Below are 17,452 nucleotides of genomic sequence, written 5' to 3'. Positions count from 1 at the left end.
GTAGCCTTGTTTGTCTTCTAGATCTCCTTGCAAGTTTGTCTGAACAATCAAACACCTGTTATGTCCAGAATTGGAAAAAGGGACTGTATTTAAGACAACTAGTTTTTTTTTAAAATGTTTTCAATTATCAACAGAACGCAGAATAAAGCACTAAAAAACAATGCTTGTTTTAGTTGTCTGAAGATTGTAGTTGACGTCAATTACGACAACACGTTTGGGACAGTATGTACGCAGCTACTACCTCATACAAGGGCTGGTCACAAAGCAGACTGCCTGCTGTGAAACGGCAATTAACACGATTCTCAGTCATTCCAAAAAATACATACCTAGGATCCTCTCACTTATGCCACATCACATGTGGTCTAATTGCTACAAGTGTGCAATGTTAATGTTGTAAATGGGGTAATTCCTTAGTGGGGACTGATTGGAGATAAACACCAAAAGAAGCTCAATATGCTACCCAGAACCTCAGCAACCAGCATTCATACCCAAAGCCTTCAAGACAGATCCAACCATGTAGTTCCTAGGTATGCAAGAACATGACTAAGAACAATGGGAACTTTACATCATCTGAAGATTTGTCTTACCACATGGGTCTCTGGGTCTATCATGCCAGAGACAATACCGTGCCGCTCCCAAGACCTGGTGTATGACAGTGCTTTGCCCCAGGTCGCACAGCACAACGTTCACAGTGTAAATAAATAGATCAGACACAGGGATGTTTTTGATCTCCCCAAGAGACCCCTTAAACTGTGGTCCACTATGAAGTTGGGCTGTCCAATGGCTGATCTCCCCCACAGAGCTTTAAGTGCTGGCCATGATATGCTGCTGCATCCTGCTCTGAATTTTCTACCTAATATTGTTCTCCGCAATACTACACAAAAAAATCATAAAAGGTACAGAGCGAACACCCTGTGGCTCACTAACACAGCTTTTATTTTGACTTTTTCTTTTAATGCTGAATCTAGTTCACACAAATGATTTATGCAATATACTATTTATAACGAGCACAACACTTAACTAAATCACAAGTAAGAGAGTATGATTACCTGGAAATAAATATTTCTACATCTACTGTTATATTGTGAAATAGTTTCCTATCTGTCCACACATTATTAATATGACCAACAGAAGAAATTGGATTACAAAACCAATAAAGAAATCTTCCAGCCACAAATAGACCAAGTTAATAAAATATTGAGTAATCATACCAGTGGCTTTTGGCTTTACTTTTTATTTCAAAGAGTATTATTAAATTAATTAATAACGGTTCATGCTTATAAGAAAACAATGAAAACAGACCGCTATGTTCTTATTTAGAATAGTGATACAACTTTTAATTGTGTAGAGGTTTGTAATTTTTTTATACATTTTATTTAGTTATAAATGTTAACTATAAAAAGGATTTTAAACTACCATCAAATTACATAACATAGGTTAAATTAACGCAAAAACATATTAAAAAATAAATCTAGTGTGGGTAATTTCAGCTGCATGTTGCTGTCAGTCTACCGATTCAAAGAAAAGGTTACATTTGAATTATATTGTTATATACCACTGACGCCATGTTCACTTAAAGTTATTAATAACCAGTTGACCCTTCCCAACACGAAAAGGTATTTTTTATAATGTAGTCATAACTAAGAATATGTCTGTGTATGTACACGTGTTGTTCTCAACATACAGTGTTCCGGTTAAGGGTTCTTTCTTCTCAATGACTTCTGAAGTTATCATCAAGCCTTCACCAATAAAACATGAATTACGCATAATGACATAAAATGTGTAATTATTTCTCGATGAGTTTTGATATACCAGAAGTCAACCTTAAGGTGCTCATTTTAGTTTTAAATGTTCCATTGTCGGTAGAGTAGGTAGACTAGCTATGTAAAATGTAGCAGAAGTCTTTAAAAGACTTGGTAACACCACTTTACTCAGCTCTCTTTAGATGTGTCTATGTAAACAGGCCAAATGGCAGTACTTAGAGAAGGTATTGTGTTTGTTCACATTGGCAACCATTTATCTCCCCCACCTTTTGTTTGGATTAACACGGTTGTACAAAACAGGAAAGTTCTTCTTCTGACAATGACTAGTGTGCAATTGCTGGGAGTAATCTGGGTTTATCTGATCCCAGTCGGAAAGTACAAACAAACCAACATGCTCCCCTCCTCCACCAGTTTTTGTTAAATTAAGACAACAGAAAGAAGCAAGTGAAATATGGTCTTCTCATTTCATCTACCAAACCGCCTTTGGACATTTAAGTGATGCCTCAACAACTTATAAAGCCAGACATCCATTTCCTTTACCCCCAAACCTTATTCTTTTTTTTTTTTTTGTCCCTATAGGTTGGCTACCAACTAGGTCTTAACCTGTAAACAAATGATTTGCTCTACAATTAAACTATTCAGTTCTTCCCCTCCCCCTCCTACGCTTTTCTTTTTGTAGGTGGTTGGCGGTCATCCAATCTAGAGGCTCATAGCTTTTTCTATTATTTAGCACTCATGATGGTTAAAAGGCAATAAGCTCATTTGGAGTTTATAAGACTGTAAGCTGTCAACAAAAGCATTAAATGCTTCTCAGAAGCACTCTGGCTTTTGCCTACAGAATTAATAATGGAAAAAAAGAAGAAAAATAAATGTTCTTGCTCTGTTAAGAGTACAGAGTCACTCTGTCAATTACTGCAAATTGCAAAATAGATGTATTCCACTTGAACTGTAAAAATCTCTTGGTAATTCTTGAAGGCCATAAAAGAATAATACATTCCAAGCAGGGATACCAGATATAGGAAGCAAATGTATTCTGAAAGACAAACACTGTTTTTCTGGGAATACAAATACTGCTGGATGTTTACTTAATTCATATTCCTTTAGTCGTAGCACCAAAATATACAATGCACACATTCATCATACTTATTTCATACAGCGCAAGAAAAAAAAAGACATAAAAAAAGGTATAATACGGATCAGATTAAATAGGAAATACAATGCAACCGTTGCAGGATTTACTAAATGATTTATAAGAGCAGCAGAATATTTTACCATCTAATATCTAAAGCAACCAACATGCACAGGTTGGGGACACAGACTACTTGAGGTGTTCAAACTAAAGAGTAGTCTGGAGAAATGTCACGAAACATAATCATCTAATACAATTAGCACATATGGCTAAGGAGTTATGTATAACGGAAAATCCCCACCAAGCTGGCGTGTCATATGTCAGAACAACAAACTTGTCACTTCACATTCAGCAAGCGAAGCACACGTCGGTGTGACTTATTATCACATTTAAGCGAAACTGTAAAGGCCAAACAGACTCGTACCAACCAATAGACGAATACCAGGACCCAATGGCCCTTCATACATACGATGCCCGTACAGCTGATCCAGTGCTTTAATCTGCGGCCGTCTACGATCTACAGGTGTAGCTTGAGACCTCGCGTATCATGCAGGTGGCTACGTACTTGGCACATTTCACCTGCTGGCCTCAAGGTATCCAGGCTTTAATCAACGGTATATTATTGTGGCCAAATGCAATTTGCTCACAACCGAACGATTATAAGCTTAAACAAATTCTAATAGAAGCAATGCTCTTAAGGCATAGCAATTTCAAGTACTGTTACACATGTCATATTAAAAACCATCAAAAAATACTAAAGGCCAAACAAAAGTCTGTTCTTGACTAATATTCTCAAAGGAACAGTATGTGGTACAGAAATCTCCCCGATATTGGCCTTCTCTCAGCTCACACAAAACAGGATATTATACGTGTTTCTATATTTATAGAGGACAAAATAAATTAGGCTTCAAATGGTAGAAATAACCGTGTGCATTTACTTTCATAGCTCATTGATCTAAACTGTAATCCATCTCAAATTCATTTGCAGCAGTACAGTTCTGCAAGTCCTGTGCAAGTGTCATTGCTTTGACATCAATCAGCAAAGCCTTCTGGGTGCTAAGCTCTGCTGCTGATTTACGCTTGCAAATTTAGCTACCGCTTTACAGCACTGTTAAAAAATACAGCACGGAATATGTTTTTTCCCAGCCGCTTATAACACCAATCATGATTTAGGTATTCTAGGTATGCATGCCATAAATTTCTAAAGAGACAACAGCGATGTGCATTAAGCGCTTTAGTGGCCGAGGAAATTCCATATCTGAAAATAATCTCAGTGGCGTATAAAACAAACAGTATTACTCAAAAATAGTGCCCCCGAGTCCAGTAATAAATTAACCATCACAAACATCATCTGTATTGCATACTCTACTGCTACACACGGTCATAATAAGTGGCCTCCCATCATTATGTATATGCTTTAACAAGATTATTTTTAAAATGATTAAATAAATAGACAAAAGGTGCTTGTGGTGGGTGCAGTTTTTGTAGGACAGAACTGACATTGTGAAATCTTGATTTGGAAATCTTTACCCCCTAGAGATATATAAGAGCCTTAAACGATCAAGTATTACCAAATCATTGTCCATTAATGGGTGGCCAGCTAGTCTGCACTGTGTGGAAAAGATGATAATTAGCATATCAGTTATCATTCAGAAACAATCAAAATGCTTTTTATTTGTTTTCTTCTTGGCCACTGATACTACTGTTTTAGAGTAAGCCTTCCTGGTGTAAATGTTATTTACTTCACACAAGTTACTGCCAATGCAGATGAAAACTCAAAAATCACCATCCAAGAGATAACCAGACTTGGTCATATAACTTATCTGGCAGAGTACTAATGGTATGTTCTGGTTAACCATGACTTCATACAAGGTCCTATATAAAGAACCTATCTTATATAAGAAAAGGACTTACCTTGTATCTCAAATCCTCATTCAACTAAACTATTTTAATCACCAGCCTCTGTATATAAGGTTTTGCTTCGATTAATTCTTTTTTATACGTTAGTAAAGACGTCATTCTTTTCTACAATCCGTTCATTCATGTTTCTATGAATAACTCCATTGCTATCAGTACAATGTACATTATGTACAATACCAGACTTCTGCCTTTGACTTTATTGTCAAGACATGTGACGGGTGTCAGTTGCACAGCAGAATCTGCAACAGTTGCGCATCCATTAGGAAAAGACTCTAGAATTGGCAATCTGTATGTAAAATCAGATGGAGGACAACATCGAAGACTACAATATTCCCTATGCTACTCTATTTTATGCAAAGAACAACAAAGCCAATCATTCCAACACCTTGAAATCAGATCAATCCCTCAACAGCCCAAGATGTGAGATAGTACTTACTTGCTGAATTATGTTCCCTTGGTGTATTCGCCCTACTAATTCTACACTGGCATAATATGTGAATAATAAATCAAAATAATTCATGTTCCTACAAAGGTGAAAATCCCTTTGATCAGGACGCATTGCACAATGATTTGTTCTTGCATTATGCATGGATGATACAGTTTAATCAAGTTACTGAGCGGAAGGCTTTGTCGGTACAAAAGCATTCCAAATCTTGTCAACATCTAAGAGTCAAAAATGGAACTAGGGAAATCTCTTGAAAGCAGCTGGGGACTTTTATGGAAAATTAATCCACAAGCTCCAGAAAAGAAATATTCCAATGTATTAATTTGTTTCTAGATGGGAGCGTGAGAGTAAAACAGCAGTTATAATGTGGAAATTTTCATTCACATTTTGCAACTAATTGGAAGCAGATTAGGATTCTGCCTCCGGGGAATGTTGTCAAACTAGAAGCTTGAGTAAATGAAGAAAGAGGTGAAAGTATGGAGAAGAGCTGACAGATTTACTGTGCTCAAGGCAATAAACGGGTACTAGATGAAAATGAATATGCTTCACTGTAGTGCATGCAGGTCTGTCAGTCACATGTGAGTAATAACATCATACAGCTAGGAAACAATGACTTTTAACTGATGGAAGGAAAGGAGTGATGAGGACTTGTCCTGCATTTTAAGCTAGAAGAAAAACAATCCTATACTGTTCAAGTCATGTTACTCAAACCAATAACATTATTAACAAATATGATTAGGAATGATAATAAACCCTGTGTAACGGATGTGTTGGAAGAGAAGCTGCCAACCTTTGGAATTAAGTTATATTATATTAAAAACTAATACTTATAATAATACATAATAAAAAAGCAGAGGTAAAGAAAGATGCCCTTTGGAATACATTCCACATCACATATTGGTAACAAAGAAGCACAAGGATCGAAACGCAGGTTATAAAAAAATGTCTGTGTATTTCGAATACATTTTAATGCAGCTCCAATTATCTGTATTAAGATGACCAAAACAGCTTTTTAATCAAATGCTTTGCTGTTTGCATCTCAAGGGCCATTATGTTCAATGGCGACCACAGTAGTCAGCAGAGATTAGCACAGTAAAGTACAGTTAATCTTGTGTGTTTAGAGTACCATCCCCCCATGCAAGCAAAGAGACATCACACGCATTGCTAACTACACAGCATGATGTTAATATACTTGGGTGTCTGGTAGTAATCCACAAGACAAGACCAGCTCAACCATGAGATTATGTACAAAAAGTGATTCTGCTGCAATATCTGAAATATGGTCATACCACTTCAACATCCAACTGAATGGTCTGGTTAGTATGAGCTTTCTTTAAACATGAACCTTTACCATTATCAAAGTAATGTTAAAATTTCTAGTAAAGTTCAAAATCTAGGCCCCCAGATTGCTATGGTCACTAGGAATTGACTCCTAGACCCTAGAGTTTCACCTTCTGGATACAGAAACTGGCTTTATAGTGCAGATTCATATGCCCACCAGCTGGCTCTATACAGTGCCCACTTTTGTTCCCCCAAGCGCTGCCTGGAGGAAGGGGCTCAGCAGTCACATGACCTCACCGTAGTAGTTGGGCTCCTGCATGTTCTACAAATTTGTTGAGCCGTGGTTTTAAGGCCACTTGTATATGTTTTGTCGGTCACCCGTGTTTCATAGATAATTGATGGTTCTCTTTTATATAACCTTTCTTTGCCATACTGAATAATACTTATAAAAACACTCATGACTTCTTGTTTTCTCCTTTACAAAAAAAAAACCAACAAAAACGCTTATTTGCATCAGAGATAGAGCTGGCAGGAAAATAAATCCCAGGCAGAACGCACAACAAGAAAAGTGCTGCTGCTTTGCAGTTATAAGCCTATAATAAAGCCCAGATTTGATAGCATTATCCATGTAGTGCGGTGAACCACACACAAACAAACAGTTCAACGAATTCGAACAGTATGACGAATGAGGGCCCGAAGACCAAACCCCTCCAATTCAAACATCATTATTGCTTTTTAACGTGAGCCGTCCAGAAATATCCAGCCAAGGAGGTAAAAGGAAATCCAAAAATAATTTGGTATGGTTGTATACTTTGTAAAATGAGCCTGCAGGTTGCGAACTGGAGCATTACTTGGTTAACTCTTATGCATGTTCACTATTTGTTTTTTTTTTCTCTCCAAAGGTCACTGAAAAGGGCAGGAGTTCAGGATTTCTAATCACTTACGTTAACCCTTTGTTGCATCAACTGCTTTGAATGGCTAATCGGCAAATATCCAAAAGAAAAATAATGACCTGTGATCTGAAGTTAGAAAAAGAATGTTTACGTCAAATATTTATCAATAAAAACATATCTAATCTTCTAAATAGAGGTTTTAGTAGGCATTTATTTAGAAGTCTTTAGAATACTTATTTGATGGAAAGCTATTGATATCTGGAAGTGTATTTTCAGAAAGCCAATTGTACACAACTGGAAAGGTTAAAGAGATTAATGTATTATGTAGCAAGCATTATATGCTTAGAGCAATATTCAAGTACCTGAAAATAGCTTTGGCTTCATTCAAATGTATTGTCTGCCAGAGATGGCAACTCCCTATCCTATCACATGGAAAATAAACGTAAAGAATGGAAAATGTACATACAAAACAAATTACAGCTCTTTAGAGCATAGGTTGTAGATAACAGACACTCCACAATGTCTCTATTTAAACATAACACTACTGTATATAGTCACATTGTAAAGAGTTGCAAAATGTGTTGGTGATGTATAAAAGGATAATTATGTATGACAATCCAAGTGGACTTTGTCTTACTAGCGCAGTGTGAAAAAGTAGTAAAATATAGAAACACCAATATAGATAACAGGTTCTGGAAACCTCCAGCAACAAAAAAAAGTGGACAATAAATAACAAAAACATACCACTTAAAAAAAATATGGTTAGGTCTACTGATCTTGAGTTGGATTTCCTACCAAAAAAAGTGTAATTATAATCCTTTTTCAGACAAGCTGGACAACACACAACAGATGCAATCTATATTCAAGGTCTGCACTGAATTACTACAGAAATCAGGAACCTGAGAACATTTCAGAATGTCCTTTGTTCCTGCACATGTCCCATTTTTACTTACTGCAGCTTTTCTCACACTCAACCTTAACACATAACCTTTTGGATTATATCAGCAAGATGTGTCAGGTAGCCTTTTACCATATGAAAATTCTGTATAATAAATAAAACATAAAAAAAATAATATTTCCAATGAGATAGTGTGTATTTTAATATTCTTTTATTTTTTAAATAATTCTTTCAAGAAGAATAAAGAGGATGGTGCAAATAAAACTTGAGCTGTCCTGGAAACAACATTTTTTGATAAAAAAAAAAACAACCTATCCTTGGCAATCTTATTCGGTTCATACTGTCATGGTGTGTTTAAACCTGAATAGAGTTACAGTCCTGCATTGAAATGCAAAGCATACTGTTCCAATTACCAGGCCTGCTAAGTGTGAACTGAGATGCAGTCAGACTTTTGTAGCAGCCCCTAAATCGTTCACAATAGAGTAAAGTACATAACAATGCTGGTGGTAGAATAGGAGGAACAAGATATAACAGCCACCTTACAACATACTGAGCAGATTCCCACAATGGGGGATGGGTCCTTGTAACCTATAATTCATGGTCTCCTAGACGTCTAAAAGAACACAACGCAGAAAAGAGTGGATGGAAAAAATAAAAATGCTTAAGCTTATTTAGCTGTAAATTGAATTAAAAAAAAAAGGTTTTATTGTGAAGAGTCAACCTACATTTTAAATAAAAACGTGTAGGATATGTAAAACAGAAGACACGTTCCAGCCTAGGATTATACGAAGATAGTTCTAACAGAATTTCATAAAATGCATTTATTTGTAGAAATAAATCTAATATGTCTCAAAACTGTATTGATATTGAAATATCAGACAGATTTACTTCTGAGAACAGTGGTGATCATCTCCATAACTTCATACCTTATAAGGTCCAAGAAGTGGTAGCAGCACAGTTTGCTTTTTGGCAAATGGCACCAGCTTGACATTAATTGTTAACCGCAACAAAATGAACTGAAGATAATGACACACAAACTACATATATATACTGGGCTGTAATCAAATAAAAGAATCCATTGTTTCCTCCTGTAGTTCGACTTATGACAAACCCTTCCTGGTTCACTATTAACTTGTCTGTTGCCTGTCAGACCACTCAGAGATAATGTCATTTATCTCAGGGTGGCACAAGACCAGTCATTAGCCTCAATAAAAGACCTCAAAACAAAGGCCAGATGCTGTTTTCCCTTTCAAGGCTTGTAAGCTGGCAGGTCACAGTTGTAATGGATGAATGACTAAAATTTAAGTCTGTGGAAAAACATTCTGCTTTTATTGGATGCTCTGCCACTTACCAGACCACCAAGTCAAAACATTCATTTTCTTATTCAATTAAGGGGTTGACGGGTGATATATATATATATATATACATATATATATATATACATAAATACATACATACATACATAATTCAGCTGTCATTAAGCTTTTTTTATCTTCAGTTAAAAAAGTACTCATCAATTATTTTCAAAAATCTATTTTCAAAAACACTGTTATCTGGCTTTAGAAAAAAAAGATACTCAGAAAAGGTCATCGTTCAGCTGGGTGGTGGGGAGTATTTTAAGTGGAATTTGTGAATGAGGTTGAACAGGGAATAAGGATGGAAGTGTTTTGGGGATGGTGAAAATTGGGAGCAGATGGTTATTTTGTATGGGAATAATGTTAACCCTCTAGATCTGAAAGAGCAATATAAAACAATTACATCATATATTAAATTGCGTGTGTACATGGATAAAAGACAATGGTATATTAAACATGTTTACGGTATTTCCCACACTATATACACTTAACTGTATGCATGTATTTAGTTATTTACACATAATGATGTGTTGACTTTTTTTATTTTATGTCTGCCTTTTAATATTTATGGTATACTTTACTATTTCAGGCATACTCTCCATTTTGTAATCTTTACAAGCCAGCCATATTTTTAGAGATAAACTGTATAGTTTCAGACAGATATGTCTACACAATCACCGACAACTAAAATACACTAAGAACCTTTGGGCACCCATATTCAGCTGTGCACCCACCAGCTAAATCGCTTATGTAAATTTAAGAACTGGCTGCTGTCAAGCCTCAATAGACTTTGCCCTTCAATTAGAGCAAAATGACCTTTATGGCCCTGTGCTTTACGCCGCATAAAAGTATACCTTATGTGCAAAGATTTTAAAGACACACTCAATAATCAAAAGCATTGATTCATTAGTCAAAGTGTCTAGTGTGAGCTACAAGATCTCTGAATGGAAACAAGATTAGTGGACTCCCAGTTGACATTGTCATGTAAAACAAAGGGATCATTCTGGCAGTGTGCACCAAATGTGTATTTATATAATTAAACCTTAAAAAATGATATCTGGAGAGTATCTTAAGACACCAACAGGACAAGAGGGTAAGTAATAGATCAGATTTAATCAAGAGAACTGTTTGTTAGGTGTAAGTCAATGTCTGCATGCGGTTTCTTTTAAGTTAATTTTAAAATACAATTACATCTCTCTTATTAATAAAAAAGTTGGCCTATGTGCCTCTACGCTGACTGATTGCTGCATTCGCTTAGAAAACCAAGTCAAGAGCCTTTTGCACAGGGACCTTAGCTCAGCATGTCAAGAAATCCATTTCTAGTATTAATCTAGCCAAAGATGGCAGAGGCTGAATCAGCTTTCCTTCCTCCGTTTAGATCATGTAAACACTGCTCGATTGTAGGTTATCAAGAGTGCACTTTCATGGAATCCATTTAAGATTAAACCCACTCTTAATGACAGAAAATTGATCTCAAGCTTAAACTACAAAACATGAGGATGTATTCACTGTTCTAGCCCCCCAAAAATAAATATATTTATTTTAATCATTCTATATATATATACACACACACAATATAAATATATTATGCATAGTAAACTGACTAAATTTTAATCTCAATCTTTGTCATGTTGTTTATAAGAAGAAGCTTATTTATATAGGGACAACTGAGCCTTCTGCCAGCAACTACTAACTGTATTTAACAGTGTGGGCTTTTTCTTCGCCTTATGTTTATGAGAATTTCTGAGACTTAAAAAACAAGCATGGGAGAGTATTGTGGAAAAGAACATATATGACGAGTCTAGTTGTGCACACAAGGCATATGTTGTCTTAATATATAACCAGCACAGTGTTTGAAACAGGATGCCACTTCTCCTTTGGACCTGGAGCTTGCCAAACTGGGGAATGGATTATTAATGGAATTACTGTCTGCTTTATTGAAAAACACTACTACCAACACAGTGAAAGACAAGTAGCTACACATGCTAAATAGATCGCTAACCACTACATCTTCTAGTTTTAAAATGTTAATATCCCCAATATAGATTTAAGTAACTTTACCAAACATCTTGTTATACTGCAGAAAAAAAATCTTAATCTTCTGGAAATATGATTACAATTCTTGTCAATTTTAATACCAAATTTGGGTATTAACGGTTGTATGGGTATGGTTGTGAGTAAAGCCGCCACGGCAAGATATAATATAATAAATTGATTAACTTAATATACAATGTTTGATTAACCAGTATTAGGCTGCACCGTTTCACCACCAACGTAGCACTTTAATAAATTGCCTGGCAATAGCAGAGACATTGATTTAATGAAAAACACACAATAAAATCATAATGTAGTATTTTGTTTCCACAGCAGAGTAAGACACATTAATCGCACATAATCCATAGCTTGCTGATCTTGGTTGCCATGACAACAGGCTTTGAGATACTGAAATGTACAGACTGCCTCCTAAACAAAATTGTTGAATGCGAACATTTGGCTGAAAGATTAAAAGGCTAAAAGGAGACACAAAAGGGCAGTGCCTCCCACATTCCAGGAAGCCACTGAATCTGACTCCTTAACCAGAGCTATTAAAATCACTGGATTAGGGAAATTTTTTGGGACAGTTAAGGTTGATTAAGAAACTGCGCTTCAAGATCACTGACAACTGAACGCCCAATGTAACAGAATAAAAAATATGAATATTAGGTTTTTCTTCCCTAGATGAATCTTCCGCAGAGTACCAATTTTATTTATTTGTATATCGAGTCTGTAGACGGTATGGTGCGGCAAACATAGACAGACACATAAAAACCACCCTAAATAATATACAAAAATTGAGACGTCGTCGGAATCCCTCATAGTGTCAATTCTAGAACGGTTACTTAATAATAATTATTCACACTTACTCCAGATCATTTTAGAATAAATGTATAATATTTATATTAAAAACAAATGGCTGCGAAAGAAAAATCTGTTTTGGTGGGTGTACACTAATTCTTAAAAAGTCACAATTATACATCCTAAGCAGCAGCATTTTCCAGTAAAAGAAAAAAAACACACACACACACAAGGGTTCACAGCCTGTAGAATGCATTTGACCCTTAATTATCAATCAACAAAAGCACTAGTTCCCCTGAGAAACCCTACGCCCTCTGGATAACTGCTAGTAAATAATGTGCTTCAGTGAGCAGCAAGAATAGCCATGCTCTATAACCAGCTCTAACATTTGATCTGCTCATGTGCTTTCAAGCTACTTAGCATTCACACAGATCAAGACAGACTGGTTCAAATCAAAAGAGACTCTGAAACAGTGATGTCTTGCCTTTCTCCAAATAGCTCTCTGGCTACATCCTGAAATACACATATACACACGTACATACACACAAACCCCCCACCTCCACTTTTGCACCTTTGCAGTACTGTGTTGTACAGTGCTGCCAATGGATGAGAATACACAAAACACCTCCCCCCACCAGTGGGCAAACAGAGCAGATTATTGTAACCATGTCATTCCTCACTGGATAGTTTAAACTCTTGCCTGTTGTGCAAATAGAGCTGGCTGCTACATGCTATGTGGTGTGGGGGATGGTAGTACAGTAGCTACAGAACAGATACACACAGGAACCAAGAACCCTAATTATCTTGATAGCTAAACACTAGCTAGAGTATGCAAAAAAAAAAACAGTTTATAAATACATATAACAAAACAAAACAAAAAAAACAGTTCTTGGTGCTCAAGAAATGTTCTTGGTCAGTTTAGAAACACACACAATTCTTGTTTATGGAAGGAAATGTTGCATAATGGAAACTGTAAAATACAGTGTAACTAATAAGGATTTGGGACATGGGCCAACAGCTCTCTCTCTCCTAGAACATTTACAAACACGTGTCTAGTCTTTATACTGAGCTTCACCCTGCAGGAAGATGTGGGAGGTTGAGAAGGTTAAAGTTTAACATACTTCTACTCCCCAAAGCAAAAAAAAAAAACTGATCAGTGATCAGTGTAGAAAACATGGAATGCAATATAAGAGAAAAACAATGAAACACATAAAAACAGATTTATGAAACATACTGCCCTTCACCCACACTCAAAAGGCTAACAAGTGCCTCCACTTACCTTTTCTGTTTTTAGTTTCTTATTTCGCCTGTGGCTGTCTTCATCTTCCTCTTCTTTTTTAACGTGCACAGAGTTATTCATAATCCCTGAATCAACAGTATTCTTTGCCAACTCTCCAGCCAGGCTATTGCCACAGTGATACGGGCTACTATTCCCAGAGACTTTGCCACTTCCAAATCCATACAAATGTACAACCGCTTGGCTGTTTATTCCAGTGTTTGGATGTCCAAGGTCATACAATTTGCTATTGTCCTTTCTGGACTTTCCAGAATCTTTATCCCTTTTTGAGCCCCTTGTGCTCTGACTTTTGCCTCCTGTTTTCTCCTCTTTGCCATTTTTTCCACAAGAAGGGTTACCAGTAAGACCAACTCCATTGGTGCCATGACCCAGTGCTGCACTCATGCCAACTGTAGATGTCACCTCTCCAAGCCGTCCTGCCTCCTGTTGCCTCTTGCAGGCACCACTACTGATCTCTGGAATCCCATACAAAGCAGCAGAAGACAGAATCTTGTTGGAATCCTTCGAAGTTTTACTCCTTTTTACTTTTGATTTGCTAGTCTCTTTGTGGTTGTTCTCTTGGGGAGCTGACGACTGCTGCTGCACTGAGGCAAATTTCAGGCTCTCAGATAATGGAGAGGAGGTAGAGTTAAGAGTCCCACCAGCTGCCAAGCCATGTCCACCTTCCTTGGAAACACAACCACTGTTGGTAGAGTTGCTCATTTCAAATTTCTGTCTGTCTTTCTCCAGATCAGCATCCAAATCAATAATTAAATTCCCCACACCAATTTCCCAGTCATCCCCACTGTCGTACACATCAACTGCATTAGCATCCACACCTTTCCCTATAGAAGTAGTGCTTAATGACATCCTGAACAGGAGATTTGTTGTATTAAATTTCCATGAACTTCTTGTTGAAGAAAAGGTGACATTCGTTTAATTTCAGATGGGTTGCTTTTTAATAGTAAAAAAAAAAAAAAAAAATCCCAATAAAATATGTTCTCTTTTTCTTTTATGATGTGCAATTACATCTCCTGTGGTGGGGGGAGGGAGAAAAAAAAAATATTTATTTGTATATGATACAGGAAGTGGTAATTATTTGCTACTTAAAAAAAAATAAAGTAAAATAAAATAATACATTTAAAAAATAAAATTATTCCCTAATGTTTCACTAAACCAACCAGCAGAAAATAATACAAATGAAGCCATAAATCACCCCAATGTTATTAAAAAAAAAATACAGTTGTTTTACAAGTATCCACTTCGTAAAAATAAAAGCTGCTCAGTGATCAAGCAGCAGAGAGAGAATTGTTAACTATGTTAATGACAGCAGTACTGACTACACAGGAAACTGATTAAGACATACACTTCTGCGCCAAGGTGGCTTTAGCGACCACAAATGATCTTGTGCCTAACAAAGATGAGTTAAAAAGGTTTATCAAAGCATAAAACATCATGCCTACATGAAGTATGAGTATCAGATATAGACATACTTCTTACCTTTTTTTTATTTTATTTTTTTGATCCCAGCTTGTCATAATAATTAATATTGTCATGAAAATAAAAAAAAGAAAAATCCAGAAACCCAAAGGTTAAGTACAAACTCCTTGTCTCATTCTTTACTTATACCCCACACATGATCAAGGATAAAACAAGCAATGTACTGTACCTCAGCCAGAGGGTAGTCATGTAATCCACAATATTCTGTTAGCAACATTAAAACAAATATATAAGAACTGTCTGTCTCCTTCCTGTTCGTACTTCTTTCAGATTTACAGCTTCAGATAGTTTCTCATGGAGAAATGGTTTCACAATGTAAAAAAAAAAAAAAAAATTAAAATAAAAACAGCCCCCTCCCCAAAAATATAATGCCACCCCCCAAAAAAAACATTGGAGGAAAAAAAAGTTGTGTATATATATTTTTTTGTCTTGACACCACTTCAATCACGTCTCTCCTTTAAAAAGAGATTTCAGAGCCATCCTGATCAGTTAAGTGATGATCCCAATGAACAAACCTACAGGCGTCCAGTTGTAACAAGACAGAATGTGCTAACATAGGGATAAATTAGTGAAAGGGAGAGGGGGGAGAGGGAGAGGGAGAGAGAGAGAGAAGAAGAGAGAGGGACTGAAACTCTGGTCTGGATTCAGCTTTCAGCTTATCCAGGAAGTGGCATTTCCCACACCCTCCCCCCCATCCACCAGTTTTCCTGACAAATCTGTTTCTTGAATAACACTTGAAGACATGAGAGGAAGGAGGGAGGGGAGTGGGGCTGGGACAGTGATGTATCTGTGATCTGATAAACCTATTATCAAAACATTTTTAAGTGTGATACTCAATGTACAGGGGGTGGGGGGGGAGTCCTGTGCACATCTGATAGTGCTGCTTCAGCAAGTCTGTGCACCATGTAAGAAAATGCAGTGATCACATTAAGGAGTATTAACTCATCACAAGGAATAGAAAATACAAAGAAGACTCATAGTCATCAACATGTCACTTCTCTTTTTATTATTTCTTCTCTGCCAGGCAAATGATCTGTGCATGTTTAGAAGTATTTCCAATTAGCTGGCAATTCCAGCTTAGAAAAACCCAAAAAACTATAATGAATTGTTGATGGATTATTTGGAAGTGCGGAATGTGGTTTGTTAGGAAAGGAAGAAATAGAAGAGGAGGAGGAGGTGGTGGTGGTGGGGGATGGGAGAGTTAGCAACAAGCCAGCCTTATAACAGCAGCTATTTTGTTGCTGCTTTGGCTGTTACATCACGTGAAAATCAAGAGCTAAATTGCTTGTCGTGACGTGCAAGCAAAATAGGTGACAAGCAAATCAAGGAAATTCTCTTCTCGCCTTTAAGACGCACAACACCTTTTCTTTCTTTTTTTTTTTTTATTCCTCCATCCTTTGCTGCCATAACTATTACTCCTGAATGCGAAACATTTTTTTCTCTGCAGCTGTACATCTGTGTCTAAGGAAGAAGAAGGAAAAAAAAAAAGAAGAAGAAACGTGCTGTGCATATAGAGAAGACTAGGCGTGTGTGTATGGATGAGTGTGCAGTCTGTGTGCATTATGGCTCGAAGCCAAAAATTCTGGCCATCAACCTTTTGAAAATAATTTAAAAAAAAAACAAATAAACAAATGTGGGTTTCCAGCAACAAAGTACATTTATAAAAAATAAATAAATGTTAATTGTACATGATCCCTTTGCGATCATTGGTTTATTTTGAAGGGTTCCAGTATCAGATGTGATAGAAGGGAAGAAGGCTAATTCTTGTGGCATAATAAATCTGCGAGGCTAAGGATCCCAATTGAATAGGAAGCAAACAGTGAATGCTAATTAGTGTATTGCATTTAACCATGTTAAGGTGTTGAGTTTGTGTTTTCCCAGCCCCCCCCCCCATCATGGTAATCTGCATTCATCCTGGTAGGAGGGAGAGGGTGTGCGAACCTCTCCAACACCAGCAATCACAGCGTTAAACACGCAGGGTGCTGAATATGTGAGAAATGTACAACTCACCCTTTCATGTGAACCCGTATCAAACCACTTGTCTCTTTTTTCCGAGTTACAGCTTCTAATAAATGACTTTCCGCAGCATTGCACAAACTGTACTCGGAATCTGAATAGGATCAGACTGACCTTTGCGTTTTAATTGCATTGAGTGTT

The 17,452-nt window shown here is 36.7% G+C and overlaps 1 protein-coding gene and 2 long non-coding RNA genes across 5 annotated transcripts in view; 1 reads left to right on the top strand and 2 right to left on the bottom strand.

Moving 5' to 3' along the window:
- ZNF608 (zinc finger protein 608) overlaps positions 1 to 15,849 on the bottom strand; it is a 47,625-nt gene extending 31,776 nt beyond the window's left edge. For all 3 annotated transcript variants that reach the window (XM_053473896.1, XM_053473909.1, XM_053473903.1), the window contains exons 1-2: positions 15,465 to 15,849; positions 13,799 to 14,829 (exon numbers count right to left, since the gene is read on the bottom strand). In XM_053473896.1, coding sequence (XP_053329871.1) covers positions 13,799 to 14,665 — 867 coding nt within the window. In that variant the 5' untranslated portion in view covers positions 14,666 to 14,829; positions 15,465 to 15,849. The remainder of the gene's footprint in view (positions 1 to 13,798; positions 14,830 to 15,464) is intronic.
- On the bottom strand, positions 4,882 to 5,469 carry LOC128503741 (uncharacterized). Its single transcript, XR_008355295.1, has 2 exons — positions 5,059 to 5,469; positions 4,882 to 5,000 (listed from the first exon to the last, which is right to left on the bottom strand). It is a non-coding gene; the product is annotated as an uncharacterized LOC128503741 (long non-coding RNA).
- Positions 14,363 to 16,903, top strand: LOC128503734 (uncharacterized). Its single transcript, XR_008355290.1, has 2 exons — positions 14,363 to 14,438; positions 16,743 to 16,903. It is a non-coding gene; the product is annotated as an uncharacterized LOC128503734 (long non-coding RNA).
- The last annotated feature ends 549 nt before the right edge of the window (positions 16,904 to 17,452 follow it).

Source organism: Spea bombifrons, chromosome 1 (genome assembly GCF_027358695.1).
Source record: "Spea bombifrons isolate aSpeBom1 chromosome 1, aSpeBom1.2.pri, whole genome shotgun sequence".
NCBI classification, from domain to species: Eukaryota; Metazoa; Chordata; class Amphibia; order Anura; family Pelobatidae; genus Spea; species Spea bombifrons.
Note: the sequence above shows the minus strand (reverse complement) of the source record. Positions and strands in the feature narration are given on the sequence as shown.